The 18,246-nt window shown below is 48.7% G+C and overlaps 1 protein-coding gene across 1 annotated transcript; it reads left to right on the top strand.

Moving 5' to 3' along the window:
* The first annotated feature begins 15,688 nt into the window (after positions 1 to 15,688).
* LOC144141891 (uncharacterized) lies at positions 15,689 to 17,038 on the top strand. The gene is made up of 3 exons (XM_077673362.1): positions 15,689 to 15,825; positions 16,204 to 16,290; positions 16,467 to 17,038. The coding sequence occupies exons 1-3, from the start codon at positions 15,763 to 15,765 to the stop codon at positions 16,932 to 16,934; spliced, it is 618 nt and encodes a 205-aa protein (XP_077529488.1). The 5' UTR covers positions 15,689 to 15,762; the 3' UTR covers positions 16,935 to 17,038.
* The last annotated feature ends 1,208 nt before the right edge of the window (positions 17,039 to 18,246 follow it).

The raw sequence follows: 18,246 nt of genomic DNA, 5'->3' as shown, positions 1-18,246 counted from the left end.
ATTCATTCTATTTTGGCTTTTGGTTGCAATATTTCTATCGCGCGTTGCTTTCTCGCAGTAACATAACAACGTTTTGCGAATAAGGGTGGCATTTGGGGTGGTCTGGTAGACGGCGCTACCCTCAGACGCTTTGTTAGGGAAAGGGGCAAAATTGGAGTAATCCAGCGTTTTCATGTCCTTAAGCCACCATTTTCATCTGGGAGCATGAAGATATCTTACAATAGGTTCTTTTCACCCATTGACTTCACATCATACCGTTGTCACTTTATCCCATCTTCACAGCTTCATCTAGATGCATTTTACACACAGGAAAGAAATACTTGTTTCCCCTCTAGTTGCACGCATTAGAATGGACGCGTTTGATTCCCGCATACTAAATATGTTTTTCTCCTTCATATTTTATGGCAGTTTCTGCCTACGCAGAAAACTGCTAGACCCAGATACTGGTCCTGGTGCTCTTTGGTCTCAAAACCCGCGAGCCACGGAACGCGCATACAGACATTTATAAAAGAACGTTGCGCTCTGTATTTTTCCTCAACAACATAGAACATTTAAACAATAATGACTCAATACGTTAGCGGAAGGACACCAAGAGTAGTGGCCACTACAAATGCTAGTGTGTAAGAGGGAGCACTCGTACAGTTCAGTGCGGACAGTATTCCCACAAACGTGTGGGAATACTGTGTGTGTAGGAATTCAATCCCCGTTTGATTCACACACAAGAAGAGCAGAAAAGAGCACTCAAGACCCGTTTTTTATGCAAACAACAAAACAATGCTCCTTGCCAAGCAAGGTCAAGTCTTCGGTAATGGTGTGTTTGTAAACAGTTTTTTTAAGTTTTAAGCATAGTTGAAACAATAAGTGTATACCGAAAATAATTTCGAAAATTTGTGTTACTTTTTTCCTTATAGTTTCTAAAAAGCCATTCTCGATACCAGGTGTACTGGACAACAGACGATGAAGTACGTTTGTTGAAGTGTGTTTGTGTTTATGTACAAGAAGTGAACAAAAATTATGAGTTTCAAATAACAGCAACTGTCAGTAAAAACATAACGTAAGTTTGTTTGCAAAATTTTACCATATATAAACAAAACGTTGTAAACTTACCCGCACCAATAAAAGTTTAGTTCCGGCTAAGGTGACACGCTATATATAACAAACCCACACTAAACAGTTACGGTAACGCTAACGCGTGCAACAAAATGAGCCCTTAAATTCCATTCTTCATTTTCTGGAAAAACTATCCGTTGTAAGCGATATTAGGGATGGTCACCAGGCTTGTATATCCTTTTGTTTTTGTATAAGCTGCCTGGTTAAAGAACTGCTGCGTATCTAAGACCCTTGTTATAATTTTTGGTGGCAGAAGTGTCGGTGACGCTTTCCAGCCAATCGAAGTTCTGCCAGTACTGATTAAAGTCGAGTGAATCCTTTTATGTTATTCTGTTTTGGCAAAAAACTGGCGAGGGCTAGAGAAAGAGAGGGAATAAACTTTATTTCGAGAAATATCAGTGATGATGCATCTTGAAAGGGGGGCTGGAACATCTCCTGTGTGCTGTGTCCAATTGAGATATTGAGTATACCAGGTACCACAACCAAGAAACAATCCCATTGAAATGTGCGGCACGTACTTTTATTATTTATTACGGAAAAACTGTTTGCAGTTCTGCAAATTATATGTACTGTAAATTTTGATTATAGTTCTCCAAATTATAAATCATATGACTATAAACTTGGTACTCTATGCGAAATTCCGCTTTGCTGATGTATTTTAATATAGAAGCTCCGGACATATAGGAAATTTCCACATCAGGCATTCTTACGAAAAATACCGTTTTGGATACATTGGTACGAGGAGTGCTAGTTTTCTCAAGAAAATGCATAGGCTATTCTACTGAGGTGCCGGAATTTTAAGAAAGAAAGCGGACAACAGTGACCCCAAAAAGAGCATCACATCTTTGGGACAACAACCACTCAACTTGGTTACATGAGAAAATCTCAAACAAAATCAGCCGGTCTTCAACATTTAAAAAAGACTCGTGTCCTTACAGGATATCCTGTAATACACTTTTACCTTCTGTCATGCTTGTGGAGGATTGCATGAAGTTGAAGTACATGCATGTGACTTTGGGAGGTACGTTTCAAGTTGCAGTTGTGGGCGACAAAAACGGCGAAAAACGCGTAATGAACTCGTTGCTAAAATGCGAAAGTGGTATGTTTTATTACTTGGAGACGGGATAGGTATTAACGCATGCCACAATTGTGATATTCACTGAAATTGCAGCAGTAAAACCCGCACAGCAAATGCAAGGGGGAAAGCAGCTCGTTGCAAAAGCACATTTTTGGACTGAAAGTTGAGTGTGTCTAGAAGTAATCTCACCAATCAAGGCAGGCCATTTAACTGGTACTTCCACTTTTTATGTGATTTACTTTGCATATTTTGTTCAGAAATATCATCGAACATAATTACCTGATCAAGGAATGTGTTTATGGTCGCATTTTATATAGCCTGGTTTGACACAATGACAACGTGTAAATTATTTTTTAAGAAAAGAGAATTGGTCAACTGGCAGCAGGTGTGGTCCCCGAAAAATGTGGGAGGGTAAATGCGATGTTTTTCTGGCCAAGAAATCTTGCAAATACTTTAAATTGAACATTACAAACATGAAACTTGATCAATAATGTCCACGTGCAGAAAAAATCCTCAAATATATCTCGCCAATCACTGTCAGTACAGCGCAAGTATTTCATGAAATTGATATAATTAGAAAAAACGCATTAAATCAGCAACAGTCGGTAAACCTCACGCGTCGTATAATTATTCTTTTAATATGGTACCGCTATTATCCCCTAAACGCCATTTACTAGCAGTAAAAATGATATTTCGTTTAATCATCGCGTTTGCGTAAGCAATTAAAGTGTCTGCACAAAAAGGACTAAAAGACTTGATAACGACTGTTCAATTGTGATTTACTTCTTTAAAAAAAAACCCGTTTTTGTAGCTGCAAATGAACAAACTTCATCTAAGAAGCTTTGCTGCAAAGCTTTGCTGTGTTTTAATTCGGAAAGTTGTTAAAGTTTATCCTTTCTTGTACACGTGACACCGTGTAATATTGAAGGAAGACTTACCCTCTCTGGCGGAGCTAATTTGTATTTTTGAGAGCGTCTCACAGCAGAGGCTATGATTGATAGTTTTGTGAGAATTCTGATGCATTTCTTGCTCGGACTGTGTGTTGAAGCCTGCGATACATGGCGTACATGGGCTACTGGCGGTGCACGCGCTATTTATTACTTTACACGACACTCTCCCTTACTAAAAGCCTTTTTTGGTTTTTGGTATCGAATTTGTATTATAGTTTTGGTTGTGGGGAATTCTGTAAGAATTTTACAAACTATTGCGCTTCCTCAAGTGACCTATTTTCTGCTCCAGCCAGACTCCGGCATATGTTTCTAGCTCACTACTCACAAACCAGCTATACTTCATTTTATAACGCCACTGTTTTATTTGCCCTTAATTCTCCACACGCAAAATTCTGTCCATAACACAAAACATTTCTTTACTTGCGTCCACGAGTTTGTGTTATGCGTTCATTCTTACACTTACTTTTTTTTCAACTGTTCCTACAGCCTCACACACTTTCTGCAATATAAATCACAGCCTCACTTCAACGCGCCATCAGCAATACAACAGCAATGTACCGTCGCTTTGCGTCAGGAAATCGGAGTAAAAAATTACCCGACCATATCACGACATTACATATCGGAATGCTAAAATTCTAGTGCACAAATCCCGCTAATATTTCTTGAGCACTTATAGATGCAGAGCATCTGATTCACTCGCCTTGTCCCTCCGGCGTCGTCGTCGTCGTCATCGGCGTTGTCCACCCCTCCCCCATTCTCCTCGCCGCGCCAGCTGCGCTCTCCGCCGCTCACCCCGTCTCCTCTCCGATCGCGAACACCCTCTCGCGAGGGGCATTGGATTGGATTCAATTGGATTGGATTGGATTGGATTGTATTTGGATTGGATTGAATTAAAGTGGATTGTGTTGGATTGTGTTGCGTCATAGCCGCGGCAGACGCGCTGGGGCCGGCGCATGTGCAGTACTCTCTCTTCCGCGGTTTCCTCTTCTTCGGCCGCGCTGCGCATATAACCGGTGTGCCGTTCTCCGGCGAAGCAACATCCACGCTTGGCTCAAACACCTAGAGTCCACGCCGCTTTACAAGTACGCCAACGTCGTCATCGACTGGGACCGGCTTACGCAGTCCCCTCAACGTTATGCGCGCTATAAAACGCGGTCCCCTTCGCCGATCCGCCTATGCGTCGCATCCCATAGGGGTTCCCGCGAGGGGAGGTGGGAGTTTTTTTTTATTTACAACCCTGTTTATCAGCAAGTTTAGTAGCGATGATACAGCGGCTTGACCAGGCCGCAGCAGTGTGAATAACTTCAGCCCCTACTTTGGTCTCATTGTAAATACATTGAGAAATAAATAGAGGGCATCATTGTCAAGGTAAATAGAGCCTTTTTTTCCGCAGTTTCATTTTTTACGTTTTTTTTTCAACTTGGTTTTGCAGTCTATGATCAGTCTCGCTATGCAAATTTGGGTATAGCTGTGCAATTATATGTTTGAAGGCTTTCCTTAAAACATTACTAGTCCTATGCAAGATCGGTGAACTCGCCGAATCATTCATTGGAACGTGATATCAAAGACGAATGTTTTGGCCACGTTAAATAATCTATGTTGTTTTATATCACTTCTAGTATTTATGCGTAATGCAAAACCAAGATGTTGTCACCAGCTTCTCTTCACTTTCGCACATTTCGATGTTGAATTAGGGGCCAACACAGACCATTTCAAATCCGCAAGACAGCCAGCTGAAACAAATGAAAAAGCAGGCCCTGCACTCTTCTTGACGGAGTTCGTACTAACCCAAAACTAAGTAAAAAAACAGTAAGTGCCAATAGCGAGTTTGTAGCGTAAGCGTGAGGAACTATGACCAGAACCATTTTTTTCTTTAAACCCATCAGGAACGTAGCGACCAATGCGATGCCGGATAATTCTTTGCGTTTGGTCACAATAAAGAGTAGCTGTGGTATTAATACCCATAGGTTCCAGGCTGTATCTTAAGGACAATCTAAACGTTTACAACACAATCGAAACCGCGCAAATACCAGCCCCTGTAATGGTGTTACTCTAAGCCCCGCCGGACTGAGTGAGGTCTTTAAAACATGGTTTAGCACTTCTCTTCATTTCCAGGATTCCGAAGAATCCCTGCCACAGGAAGGTCACTCAAGCTTTTGGTGTTGCTATATTATAGCTCTTCAAACGTCGCCATCACGTTAATATGCAAATGGCACCAGAACTCGCGAGAAAAGTAAAGTTTGCTGCTGGCACAGCATATTTGAAAAGAATTATGCAGAGTTTTAGCGCCCACAACCACCGCAATTTACTATGCCTGGCGGAACAATGAGGGCTGTTCACTTCCGTCATCAAAGTACCGATCTCACTAATGGCCCAGTGATCTTTGTACTGCAATGATCACAACCCACGGAAGAAAACTTGGTCACATGGGGCAGTGTTCTACGACCTTAATGTTTTTGCAGCTACATGGCCATTGGGCTGCGTAAGAGTTTAGTTTTGTTTGTAATTGCTGCCATATAATGACACAAACGAACAAAGAACCCGTGAAAAAAGGACAAACACGTCCACATTTCAATACTTTTCCTGCGAAACTGCGCTCGTCAGGTATAAAACGTTCACTTGCAAGTACGCCGAAAAATTCAACCTAGCTCGCCTAAGCTTGTCTAGCTTGCCGCACAGTTTCTATGACCACTAACCTCCCTATCTCTTCTTAAACCTCTGACATAGCTATCGAGTGAGAGTGACTAACCCTTTTTCTGGTATTTTTCCGAATTAGTCCCGGACGCGTTTGCTTGAGAAACAAATACATGAGAACTTTCCCGCAAGTTCACATATTATAAATTTCACGACGCTTACATTAAAACTTGTTGTTCTAAATCTAATTAGACAGCATTTAAAAATTGATACGTGCGTTGGTCAACGTTTACATTGACGATTTTCGCATCGTAGTTCTTTTTTTGTCCACACCGGGGACGCACACAGGACCATCTACTCTTGAGGTACTTTAGCAGCACTTTTCTCTAGACCTTCCATTTTGTGTGAGTCCCAAAACACAAGAAAGTGAACAATATGGCAATAACCACAGACACCCTCAGTCATCCTAGAATCGGAGACCAGTTTTGGCGGACATTGCTGATTGCTTGTAATGCAACACATACCGTCATCTTTACGCGGCTTTACGCGGTCAGCGGCGACGACGTCTTGGCGGCCGTTGATGTCGAGGGTGAAAGTCTTGGGGTGCCGCTCGATGACGCGGTATGAGCCATCGAAAGCGGGAGTGAGGGGTCGACGGGCAGCGTCGTGGTGCACGAACACGTGAGTGCAGGAAGAAAGGTCCTGGCTCACGAAGACGGATTGGTCGATGCGTTGTCGAGGAGGGACAGGCCGGATTTGCTCGAAAAGGCGACGAAGTTCAGCCACGTAACCGGCGGGGTCCGAAGGACCATCCGCAGGCGGAGGTGTGAGGAGGTCGCCCGTAAGACGAAGAGGGCAGCCATACACCAGCTTGGCAGATGAGCAATGCTGGTCTGCCTTAAAAGTCGAGCGTAGTCCGAGCAAGACGCGGGGAAGGTGGTCGGCCCTGTGTTCCCTTGGCTCGTAGGTGGTGAGAGCTGCCTTGAGTTGGCGGTGTAAACGCTCCACCATCCCGTTGGCAGACGGATGGTAGAAGGTGGTGTGTATGTGGCGTACTCCCAATATGGCAGAGAGAGCGTTGAACAGGGCTGATTGGAATTGACGCCCGCGATCAGTGGTGACAACAGCGGGGCAGCCGAAACGGGACACCCAACCACCAACAAATGCTTTGGCGACTGTTTCCGCCGTAATATCAGGTATCGGGATTGCCTCTGGCTAGCGCGTGAAGCCGTCGACGCACGTCAACAAGTAGGTGGCGCATCGCGACGGTGGTAGGGGGCCAACCAGGTCAATGTGCACGTGGGCGAAACGGCTGTCCGGTGGATGGAATGGCGAGGCAGGAGTGACAGTGTGCCTGGTTACTTTGACACGTTCGCACTGGAGGCAGGTGCGTGCCCACCGGCGGACATCTGCATTCTTTGAGGGACAGAACCACCGAGCTGTGACGAGGTGTTGAGTTGCTCGGATGCCGGGGTGACACTTGCCGTGCAGACGGCTCGACGAAACGCCGGTGGAACGTAAGGTCGGGAGACACCGGTTGATGTCTCGCATGTGATTTTGCCTTCGGTAAACGGCAACGGCACATCCGTGAAAGTCAGCGTTGAGGTGTCAGAGCGGCGTTGCTAGAGCTCAGGGTCTTGTTGCTGTGCAGAAGCAAGCTCTTCCATGCAAATCGGTTGGGGTGAAGTCGAAAGGGCTTCGACGCGAGACAGCGCGTCAGCAGCAGTGTTGATCGGGCCACTGACATGGCGGAGATCGACAGTAAACTCCGAGACGAAGGAGAGGTGACGGATCTCACGCGACGAGTACGAGCTGTGGTTGCGATGGAAAGCGAACGTCAGGGGCTTGTGATCCGTAAGGAAGCAGAAGTCCCTGCCTTCCAGGAAATGCCGGAAATGTTTGATGGCAAGGTACACAGCCAGTAGCTCACGCCCGAAGGTGCTGTACCTCGTCTCGGCAGGTTTCAGCCTCTGGCAGTAGAAACCAAGTGGCTGCCAACCGGAGACGAACTGCTCAACTACAGCACCGACAGCCACGCTGGAGGCGTCGGTTATAAGACGAAGTTGAGCATCAGGAACGGGGTGTATAAGCATGGCAATTTCGGAGAGGGCATTCTTCGCAGCAGAAAAGGCGGACGCTGCTTGCTCGCTCCACTCGAAGTGCTCTGCAGGGCCTGTCTTGGTGGCCAGCAGATCAGTGAGAGGCTGGACTAGTTCGGCACAGTTGGGAATGAACCACCGATAGAAGTTCAGCAGGCCCAAGAACTCTCTATGCTTCTTAATTGATGTGGGCTGTGGAAAGTCCTGGATGGCCTTCACCTTGCTGTGGAGAGGTCTGATGCCCTGTGGAGTGACCAAGTGGCCCAGGAACTGCATGTTCTGCACGCCGAAGACACACTTTTTGGGGTTGATGACGAAGCCATATTCGTCAAGCCCAGTGAAAAGGGCTCGCAAGTGCACTTCGTGCTCGGATGGTGATGAGCTTGCGATCAAGAGGTCGTCGAGGTAGGCAAAGACAAAGTCTAAACCACGGGTAACCTCGTCGATGGCACGTTGAAAGGTCTGGGCGGCGTTACGCAGGCCGAAGGGCATGCGGACATATTCGAAGAGACCAAATGGTGCAATGATGGCAGTCTTCGGTATGTCTGCTTGCTCCACAGGTATCTGGTGATAAGCTTTGACCAAGTCCACCTTGCTGAATATCTTGCAGACTGCCAGATTTGCGGTGAAGTCCTGCAAATGCGGGAGCGGGTACCGGTCCGGCACGGTGATCGCATTGAGGGCACGGTAGTCACCGCATGGCCTCCAGTCACCGGGGTCTTTTTTGGGTACCATATGTAGGGCTGACGCTTAGCTGCTCGAGGATGGACGGACAATTCCCAGTTCCAGCATGTGCTCGAACTCTCGACGAGCAATGGCATAACGCGATCCCGCGAGACGACGTGCTCGAGCGACGACAGGGGGTCCCTTCGTGACGATGTGGTGGGTGATGGTGTGCTTCACCGGGGACTCTCCCGTGTGGGGTCTTGTGATCGCAGGAAAGTCGGCAAGTATCTTCTCGTACGCGGAAGATGGCACAAAGGCTCGAAGTCCGCTCGCCGTGGCAGAGGAGAGAACGCCATGAACCGAAAGGCTCGTCGTCATGTCCACGAGGCGTCGAGAGTGCACGTCCACGGCCAGGTTGTAGAAAGCCAGAAAATCAGCACCGATAATGAGCTGCTTGATGTCAGCAATTGTGAAAAGCCACCGGAAGCTGCGACATAGGCTAAAATTGACAGTGAGCGACCGCTGGCCGTAGGTGTTGATCGGCGAGTTGTTGACGGCGATTAACGGGGAGGTCATTTCTCGGCGTCGTCGGTCTAGCGAAGAGGCCGGTATGACGCTGACCTCTGCTCCCGTATCAACCAAGAAGCGGTGGCCGGCAACCTTGTCGGCGACGTAGAAGAGGCGGCTGACTCCATGAAGGTACGATGATACCAACAGACGCCCGAAGGGCCAGGCTCACCGCGTGTTGCGGAGGAGCCATGTTGAGAACAGGACGGGGATAGGGAGTACCGTCGGTCGCGGGATGCACGTCGGCGTCGGTGCAAGAGGGGTGCGAGGGATAACAGCCGATGGCTCAGTTCATCAATGCGGCTCTCCAGTCAACCAAGGCTGGAGTCGTCCCTTGAGGTGGAGGGCGTATCGACGACTGCGGCGATGCTTGGGGACTGGCAATAGTCCGCGATGCGGTCAGCCAGTTCCGCAAGTTGGTCGAGTGGCATGTCAGCGGCTGCCGCAAGTACCAATACCATGTTCTCGGGGAGGCGTTGAAGGAAGAGCTCCCGAAGAAGTGGATTGTTGAGGTCCTGGCCATGATCGCTCAATAGCTGCCGCATGCGATGTAGCAACTGCGAGGGTCTCCTGTCACCGAGCTCCTCGGTGTTCGGAAGCTGCTGCAGCCTGCTGCGCTCCGACTCCGACTTGCGTTGGATGATCGCTGCCTTTAGGTGGTCGTACGGCGCTTCAGGATGTGGGGCGTCGAGGATGTCGGCTAGCTCGTCCGCGATGCTGCCTGGAAAGGAGGTCACGACGCTGTTATATTTCGTCTCCTGGCTGGTGATGCGATGCAGACGGAAGCGCGCTTCGACTTGCGTGAACCAGGTCCGCGGGCTCCGAGTCCAAAACGGGGGTAGAGTAGCGCTGTGCACAGCCGCGGTTGTAGCGTGAGCAGGCGGAGCTGCTTCGTGGGCGGGCGTAGCTGCGCCGGGTTGTAGTTGGCCCGCAGAATCCGGCGAAGCCGAAGGGTCCGACATGGCGCGGTCAGAAGAGGTGAGTTCGGTCCACGTCACCAAATCATGTCGCGACCGGCGCAGAGACAACCAGCCACGACAGCGTTTGGGCTCGAACTGATTTTTATTCCTCAGCACGAGTGCACGTGAGCGTGCGCCTCGTGGTTCCGCCTTCGTCGTCGTCGTCGCCTCGGCGCGGTGGACACGCGCCGCTACATAGGCATCCAGGATAGCTTGGAAAACATACAGGATAGTGTTTTTAATCTTCTGCCTTAGAAGTATCGTATTATAAATGAATATTATCTTGTTTTTTGAGAAGGAATTCATCGGTTCTCGACGTCCTCGCTCGCTATCTAACGGAAATAAAAACTAAATCATTACGACGTCACTAGGTTTTCATTGTTATCCTCTGGAACGCGGTTCCCAATCTGGGAACCACCAAACACCAGCCAGCCTACCACCTGCTGTGCATGTCTAACCCTACTATTTGGACCTAACTCGTATCACTGCATGAAGAGATGATCAACCAAACCTAAATGCATCCCTCCCTATAAAATAATGAGTAGGACTAGACTAAGTGATGCTTCACAACCAGAATTCAAGTCTCACAACTATCTAATATGCAGACCTCAATACTCATTAGTAGGGTACATTCTAAATCATCCTGTACTCTAGGTACCATTGTGAAGTGCACTAATTTGCATTCCGACACTCCCCTTAATGTCCGCTTTGTCAGCCGCAGCCTGACAGTGACTCATGCAGTGCCGACAGGCACTGACTTGGTCTGGGGCGCTGATCAAGTGCTTTTTTTCGATATCCTGCAGTATATTGATAGCAGCGCACGCCATTTCTGGAAGGAAGTCTTTTCATTTCCCTAGGAAAGAGTTTCTATACGATTTCGGACCGGTAGACGACAACACCCTCTTCAGATTCTGCTCTGCCCAACACGTACCCAACACCATCCAGAATAAACTCACTCAGTGATCGCCTCTGCAGGCCACCCGGTGTTCCTAATAATCCCGCAGAGCCGTCAATCAAATTTTTCTGGCCTGTCGCAACCACGGGACACCTCAAAACACCACACGACTGCGAGACACCCCAACCCCTAGAAGACAGCCACCAGGGCCTAGGATGCGGATTGTCAGTGCCAGCTGATATCCTCACTGGATGAGAACTGCTAGAGCAATGGGACCCCAGAAGTAGTCACCTTCCTAAGATGTTCACACGAAGTCGATTTATGGCTTGAATGAAGTCTATCTTCTCATTCTTCACCTTCAATTGTTTAGCTGCGAAGTTGTGCTGGATGTGCAGTTCTGCAGTCATTTTTGTATGGCCCTGCAATCTCCATAGACAGCTGCGAAGGAACAGCAAAAAATGAATGGCACCCATGTTAAAATTACCCTTAGAATGATATAACAGGATTTATTAAGTGCCAGTACTTTCAGAAAAACAATCCCTTGCAAATAGAGCTGCTGCCAGGATCTACAAGTATCATCGCGAAAAATCGCAGCTTTGGAGTCAACATTGTCTGTACATCGCCAATTTGACCCGTCGTTATGGCCCATTGCAGGCCTTACGAGCATCAACTTCTTTAGCAATGCTGTGCGACGCCGCCAATAAATCTATCACAGAGATAGCGCATAACACACCGCTAGAGCATGTATGTGGATACGCTCGGTCGTCACGGGGGCATAACAGAAGAATTTCTCAAGAATTTTCCACTTTCATCTCTTAGTAAAACAGGTTTGTGAAAAAACGCTAGATTGCTGTCGCAGCTTAGCCGACACCAAACCTTTGAAAAGCCTCACTCCTTGAAGAATGGTAATTGTCGAGAACTGTCAATCTGTTTAGAGGGAATTATCTCGATGTGGGTGGTCCACCTCATTCTTCTCAGCACAAGCGTTTGCATGGTTTCTTGCTTACAGCTGAACCTTTTGGTGTTTGCGGCCTTTTTTTGGCTTGAGGATCCCACAGCGGACAGAACGTGAATGATTCGCCAGTAACGGCTTCCCGCGGAGAAGTCGTAGTTCATAGAAGTTGATTACGCGCCTGTCATACCATTTTGTACGTGTTTTCACATTGTGGCGCTCAAATGCGGCGGATTACTCTGCCAAATGTTTGCTTAGTGTTTCCAAATTTTGTTCCCATACTTAAGCGAAGTTTATTTTCCAGGCGTACGGTGAACATAAATGCCTTAGAAGCTGCTGGATAACCACCGCGACAAGCCGGAACTAAGCAATGCGAGGTTGTCCTTCGTTTTGGCATCGCGGCTGCACGGCCTATCACGTCTGTAATCGATAGCGCTCCCAAGAATTGCTTTTCTGAAGCCTCACAGCTTCAGCTGTTTACAATAAAATAACATAAATATAGAACACACACAAAACGCCATTCCTCGATTATAAAAAGCCGGAGAGTCTATCTGACCGCAGTCCAACACAAATAAAACTTCTACTCTTATCGCTTCCCCACTAGCATACGAGGCCAGGCAACTCTCCTCGATTTATACTCGTTGGCCGCCAGCTCGAACGGGCCAGATAAGCGAGAAACAGTCCTTAAAACGGTACACAGATAAACAAGGCGATCTTCTTTTCAAAAACTTGGCCGCGTCTCTGCTCCTTTTGTTGCAAATGTCGTCAAAAGACGATAGTCTTTGTAGACATTTTCCAAGGAAATGCCCGCTTTTGCTTTCCTGCTCACCTCTCATGCTGTTTCTGTAGCGTCGCGCTCATTCCACGATAAGCACACCAAGGGTTTGCTCAAGGCGATCTGAGTTTATCGTGTTCCACTGCTACAGGCCGGTGTAACCGTGCGCAGTCATGCACGCTTGCCTGTATCTTGTTATACGCCCACTACCGAGCCGTGTATATAAGCGCCCGCCTCTGTCAATAAATGCTGATTGCCAGACCAGCCTTCGTGCGTGCTACATGGTGGCAGCGGTGGCCGATAAGAGCGACGACGGCCGATAGCAAGAGCGGCAGCGGCGGCCGACAGCAGCGGATCTACGAGATAGCAAGCCACGCCGGGCGGCTTTCAGCCTTTCAGCTTCGCTTCGCAGAACTTTGCCATGGCCGACCCACCACGCCAGCAAGCAGCCCCGGTTACCACGCTACTTCCACCCCCAAAAGCCCTGGATACCTCCGCGGACGTGTGGCAGAGCTGGACAACGTGGAAGCAGGAGTTCGAGCTGTTCACCGCGGCTACCTGCCTGAACCAGCAGCCTAAAGAGGTACAGGCCGCCACCTTTCTCATGGTTATTGGAGAGGATGCTCGTAAAGCCTACAGCACGTTTGTGTTTGAGGAAGACGAAGAGAAGTCGGACATAGCAGTCCTAAAGAAGAAGTTTGAAGCATTCTACAAGCCGTCACTTAACCTAGCGTACCACGAGTATCGTTTTGGAATACGCTACCAGCGGGACGGAGAAAGCTTTAATGACTGGCTAACCGAACTGAGGGTATTGGCCAAGAGTTGCGAATTTGGCGAAATGGAAGAACGCATGCTACGGAGCAGAATTATCCTTGGCGTGAACGATAAAAAGCTTCAGGAAAGGCTTATATCGGAGAACGGGAATTTTGCCAAAACAGTGGAAATATGCCGCACACGAGAACAGGGCAAAGAGCAATGCGAGGCAATTCAAGCAGGTACGCATGGCAAATCGAATATCAATGCAGTCTCCGAAAAAGAACTGAGGCGTTGCGGCAGGTGCGCCAGAAAGCACGAGGCTAATCGCAGATGCCCGGCGAAAGGACGCACATGCAACAAGTGTGGCCAAAGAAATCATTTCGCTGTCGCGTGCAGAACGAAATGTGATAAGGCGCGCGTAAGCACAGACAGGCTTGCAGCAGTTGAAGCCCAGGAAGAAACTTTCTGGATTGACGCATTATCACTTAACGCCAAGAAAGGCGATCACTGGTCAGCGACAGTGAAAATAGAAGGGACGCCCGTCTTGTGCAAACTTGACACCGCTGCCAATTGTTCGGTGATATCAAAAAAGAAACTGCATGAAATAACCGACAAAAGAGACGAGAGTTGCGACGTCATGCTGAATACGTTTTTTGGCCACCAGAAAAAGGCAACACGACGCATACGCCTGGTTGTCGCCGGAACTGAGTCTAGCCTAGAAGCTAACTTTTTCGTCGTTGAAGACGACGTTCCCGTAACACTCAGTGGTTCTGTCTCAGAACAGCTTGGGTTACTGCGCAGACTCACGGCGGTGGAGCAACCACAGCTCTACGAAGTTGCGAAACCTTACGAAGACGTATTCAACGGCCTAGGCATGCTCACAGGAGTTACCTATCGCATGAAGCTTAAGCTAGACGCCCAAGGCGTGGTTAGGCCGGCAAGAAGGATTCCAATAGCGCTACAGGAAAAAACTAAAGCGGAACTCGACCGCATGGAAGAAGCGCAGGTGATCAAAAAAGTAACCGAGCCAACGGAGTGGTATAGCCACATGGAGGTGGTCGAAAAGAACGGCAAGACGCGAATTTGCATGGACCCTACAGAACTAAAAGCTCTACTGAGGGAGCACTACCCCATGCCGACTTTGGAAGATATCGCGCCGTCCCTTGCCGGTGCTCGCTATTTTTCAACACTAGACGCTGCGTCAGGGTTCTGGCAAATAAAGCTGGATGATGAGAGCTCTCGAATTTGCACCATGAGCACTCTTTACGGCCGTTACCGGTTTCTACGCATGCCTTTCGGGATCTCGTCTGCTCCGGAAGTTTTCCAGCGTGCAATGCACAAGGTCATGGAAGGCCTCGAAGGTGTTGCCGTCGTAATGGACGACATTCTTGTGTGGGGCCGTACCAAAGAGGAACATGACAGGAACATGGAAAACGTTCTGCAGCGATGCCGACTGCACAATTTGAAGCTAAATCGAAAGAAGTGCCGTTTTTTGCAGGACACTGTCAGATACCTAGGGCACGTTCTGACACGTGATGGGCTGAGCTTGGACCCGGACAGGCTGCACGACATCCTACAAGTTAAAGCGCCAAGCGACAAGAGCTGCAGACCTTCCTGGGTATGGTCAACTTCGTCTCCCGGTTCATTCCGAACATGTCGACGGTTACCGCTCCATTACGAGAGCTTTTGAAAAAGGATGTCGCATGGGTTTGGGAGGACCGCCACCAACAGAGCTTCATGGCTCTCCGAGAGGCGCTTTCAAAAGCTCCAGTGCTGGCGTACTTCACAAAGGGCCAACCTATCACATTGTCAGTCGACGCAAGTCAAAGCGGCGTTGGCGCAGTAATAATTCAGAATGGCCACCCCCTAGCGTATTCGTCTCGTTCTCTAACGGAAACGCAACAGAGGTACGCTCAGATCGAAAAAGAAATGCTGGCTATTGTTCACGGTTGCGAAAAATTCCACGACTACCTATTTGGGCAGCCACAAGTTGTAGTGGAATCGGATCACAAACCACTGGAAGCAATTTTTTGCAAACCGTTGTATCAGTGCCCCCTCCGACTGCAGCGCATGCGCCTCAACCTGCAAAAGTACCCGATAGTTGTCAAGTACACGCCGGGGAAAGATTTTTTCATTGCATCCGTTCAAATTTTCAAATGCATCCGTTCTAAAGGAGCAGGATGAACACTTTCACGTCAACGTCATCGCTAACCTGGCCATTTCAGACAGGCGCCTGCTGCAGGTACAAGAAGAGACGGCCAAGGACCCAACAATGCTCCAACTTCACCACTACGCAAGCACAACTTGGCCAGACAACAAAAATGACGTCATCCCGGAACTACGCAGCTACTGGGCCTTCCGAGAGGAACTTCACACACAAGAAGGTTTGGTTCTACGCAGTAACCGCCTTATCATCCCTCCAAAGATGCGTCGCGAGATTATTTGTTGTTTGCACGCTGCGCACGGTGGATCGGAAAAGATGAAGGCACGCGCGCGAACTGCACTGTATTGGCCAAACATAAACAATGACATTGAAGAAGCAGCGCGGCGTTGCCCGGTATGCCAGAAGCGCAGGCCCAGAAATGCTCGAATGCCTTTAATGAGCCACGAAATTCCAAGTTTACCGTGGCAGGTTGTTGGCGCCGACTTTTTCTACCACAACGAACACGAGTACTTGGTTGTCGTTGATTTCTATTCGTTCTTCTTTAAAATCAGAGCAGTGACGTCTACATCTGCTAAACATGTGATTTCCGCTTTCGCAGACATCTTTGCGACTCATGGGTTTCCGCTCCAACTCTGCACCGATAATGGACCACCGTTCACCAGCCAGCAGTTTCGGGACTTCATCGGTAAAGTTGGCACCAACCACGTTTGCTCCAGTCCATATCACCCGCGCTCAAATGGTATGGCGCAAAGAGCCGTACAAGAGGCCAGGAAACTGCTAAAGAAGCATCCATTTGGATCGGTAGGCTTTTGCGCGGCATTGCTCGAATGGAGGAACTCTCCCCGTGACCCATGTTTGCAGTCTCCAGTGCAACGACTCATGGGAAGGTTGACCAGGAGCCTGCTGCCCGTTCCTGCCATCCACCTCCAGCCACGGGTCATACCACCTCGAGACGTGAAGCAGCGACTGCAACAGATCCGCCAGAAACAACGGACCTTCTACAACAGAAGCTCCAAGCACCTGCCAGAGTTGCAACGTGGATCCAGTGTCGCAGTGTACAACATTCCAGCAAAAACGTGGTATCCCGCAGAAGTCGTCCAGACTGCTTCTACTCCACGCTCCTACGTCGTGGAAACTGAGGACGGTCGTCAGCTTCAACGCACCCGTGAACACCTCAGGCCAGCGCACCAGCCGTCCGCACCAGTCGGCGCGCCTACCGACGCGTCTGTTCCTGCGTCTGCGTCTCCGCAACAATCGGAGCCCGAACCGTTGCGAAGAAGCCAGCGAGAACGACGTCCACCGAAAAGATACCCAGACAGAGACTTCTAACCCCCCAATAAAGAGAACTAAAAAAGGGGAGATGCAACCGTGCGCAGTCATGCACGCTTGCCTGTATCTTGTTATACGCCCCCTACCGAGCCGTGTATATAAGCGCCCGCCTCTGTCAATAAATGCTGATTGCCAGACCAGCCTTCGTGCGTGCTACAGCCGGGTTCCTCGATGCCAACGCTGCAGTACGGCGGTGACACGCGTGAATCGAGGCGGCCGACTTTCAGGTTTATAGAACCGCGTGGCCGTGCTCCACGTGTGTTCCAAGCAGAACGTTAAACCTAGCTAGTGGAACAACCGATTATGCCTGGCCAATGCCCCCTTTTGGTTGCGTGCCAAAATCTTTCAGGACAATATCATCACCACCATCTTCATCATCATCATCATCCTTCGTTGGTGTTGAACCGTGATTTTTCATGTGCCACCTGGAAGTGGCGCGGGCAACAGCAGGCGGCGGTTTTCAGCGGTAGATGATGATTGTGGCAGGATGCCCCTAGGGATTGGCCAACCAAACAATCCATAAGGAGATGGCTTCACGTTCAACCACCATCGTCATCTTCCCGCAGCGGAACACTGAGTTGTATGCGAGGCATTCCTCTTCTCCTCTCTGACGCTCCTCTCTCCAGCATCCCTCCTCTCCTCTCCGAAGCTCCTCTCCAAACTGGGATTCCGCAACGAATCGCAACACCTGGGGCTCCGCTTGCGATAATGCGAAGCAGCTTAGGAATGAAGACCCGACGGTAGCCGCTGCATAGTCGGCTGGGGGCGCCACTGTAGCTCCCCGGTATAAATGACGGACGTGCTTGCTCCGCTCCCCTCATTCTCCTGCCGCAAAACCGCGATCGAACTGAAAACAGATGGGAACTTCAGTCTACCCCATGGCTGCTACGCATACTACTCAGGGTTCCCCAACGGGAAGATGGTGAAATTTGGTTTTTTAATTCTTTTGCCCGGAAGATATAAGTGCCATCCACCGAACATTCGTGTTAAATTTTCTTGTCTTGCACATGTTGACTTGAAGAATCTTCCCGTCAACAAAAAGTTCATTCTACACACCTATGCACACGTCCATCGCTCAGCAAACAAACTGAAGCCAATGTACCTGTCAGAAAAAAGTTCGACAATTTTTTTTGCTGCCCAAATTAACACCTCACCTTTAGAGACAATGTTTGTCAACTGTGTATATATAACCAAATTTTGTAACACATTACTCTTTATTGGATTACCTAAATCCGATAATATTTGTCGATTTGTCTGCCTGTATTTCGATTCAACGTTCCTGACAAAAGATAAATGATAAGTTTTGCGATAT

Source organism: Haemaphysalis longicornis, unplaced genomic scaffold (genome assembly GCF_048455015.1).
Source record: "Haemaphysalis longicornis isolate Haplotype H1 unplaced genomic scaffold, Haemaphysalis longicornis Haplotype H1 scaffold_6, whole genome shotgun sequence".
NCBI lineage: Eukaryota > Metazoa > Arthropoda > Arachnida > Ixodida > Ixodidae > Haemaphysalis > Haemaphysalis longicornis.
Note: the sequence above shows the minus strand (reverse complement) of the source record. Positions and strands in the feature narration are given on the sequence as shown.

Bases quoted from the DNA above. Each gene is read 5' to 3' on its own strand.
- LOC144141891 (XM_077673362.1), top strand. From the start codon at position 15,763: ATGACGTCATCCCGGAACTACGCAGCTACTGGGCCTTCCGAGAGGAAC. The intron at 15,826-16,203 runs GTTTGGTTCTAC...CCGCTTTCGCAG, and splicing joins GGAACTTCACACACAAGAAG to ACATCTTTGCGACTCATGGG. The intron at 16,291-16,466 runs GTAAAGTTGGCA...CCATGTTTGCAG, and splicing joins GCAGTTTCGGGACTTCATCG to TCTCCAGTGCAACGACTCAT.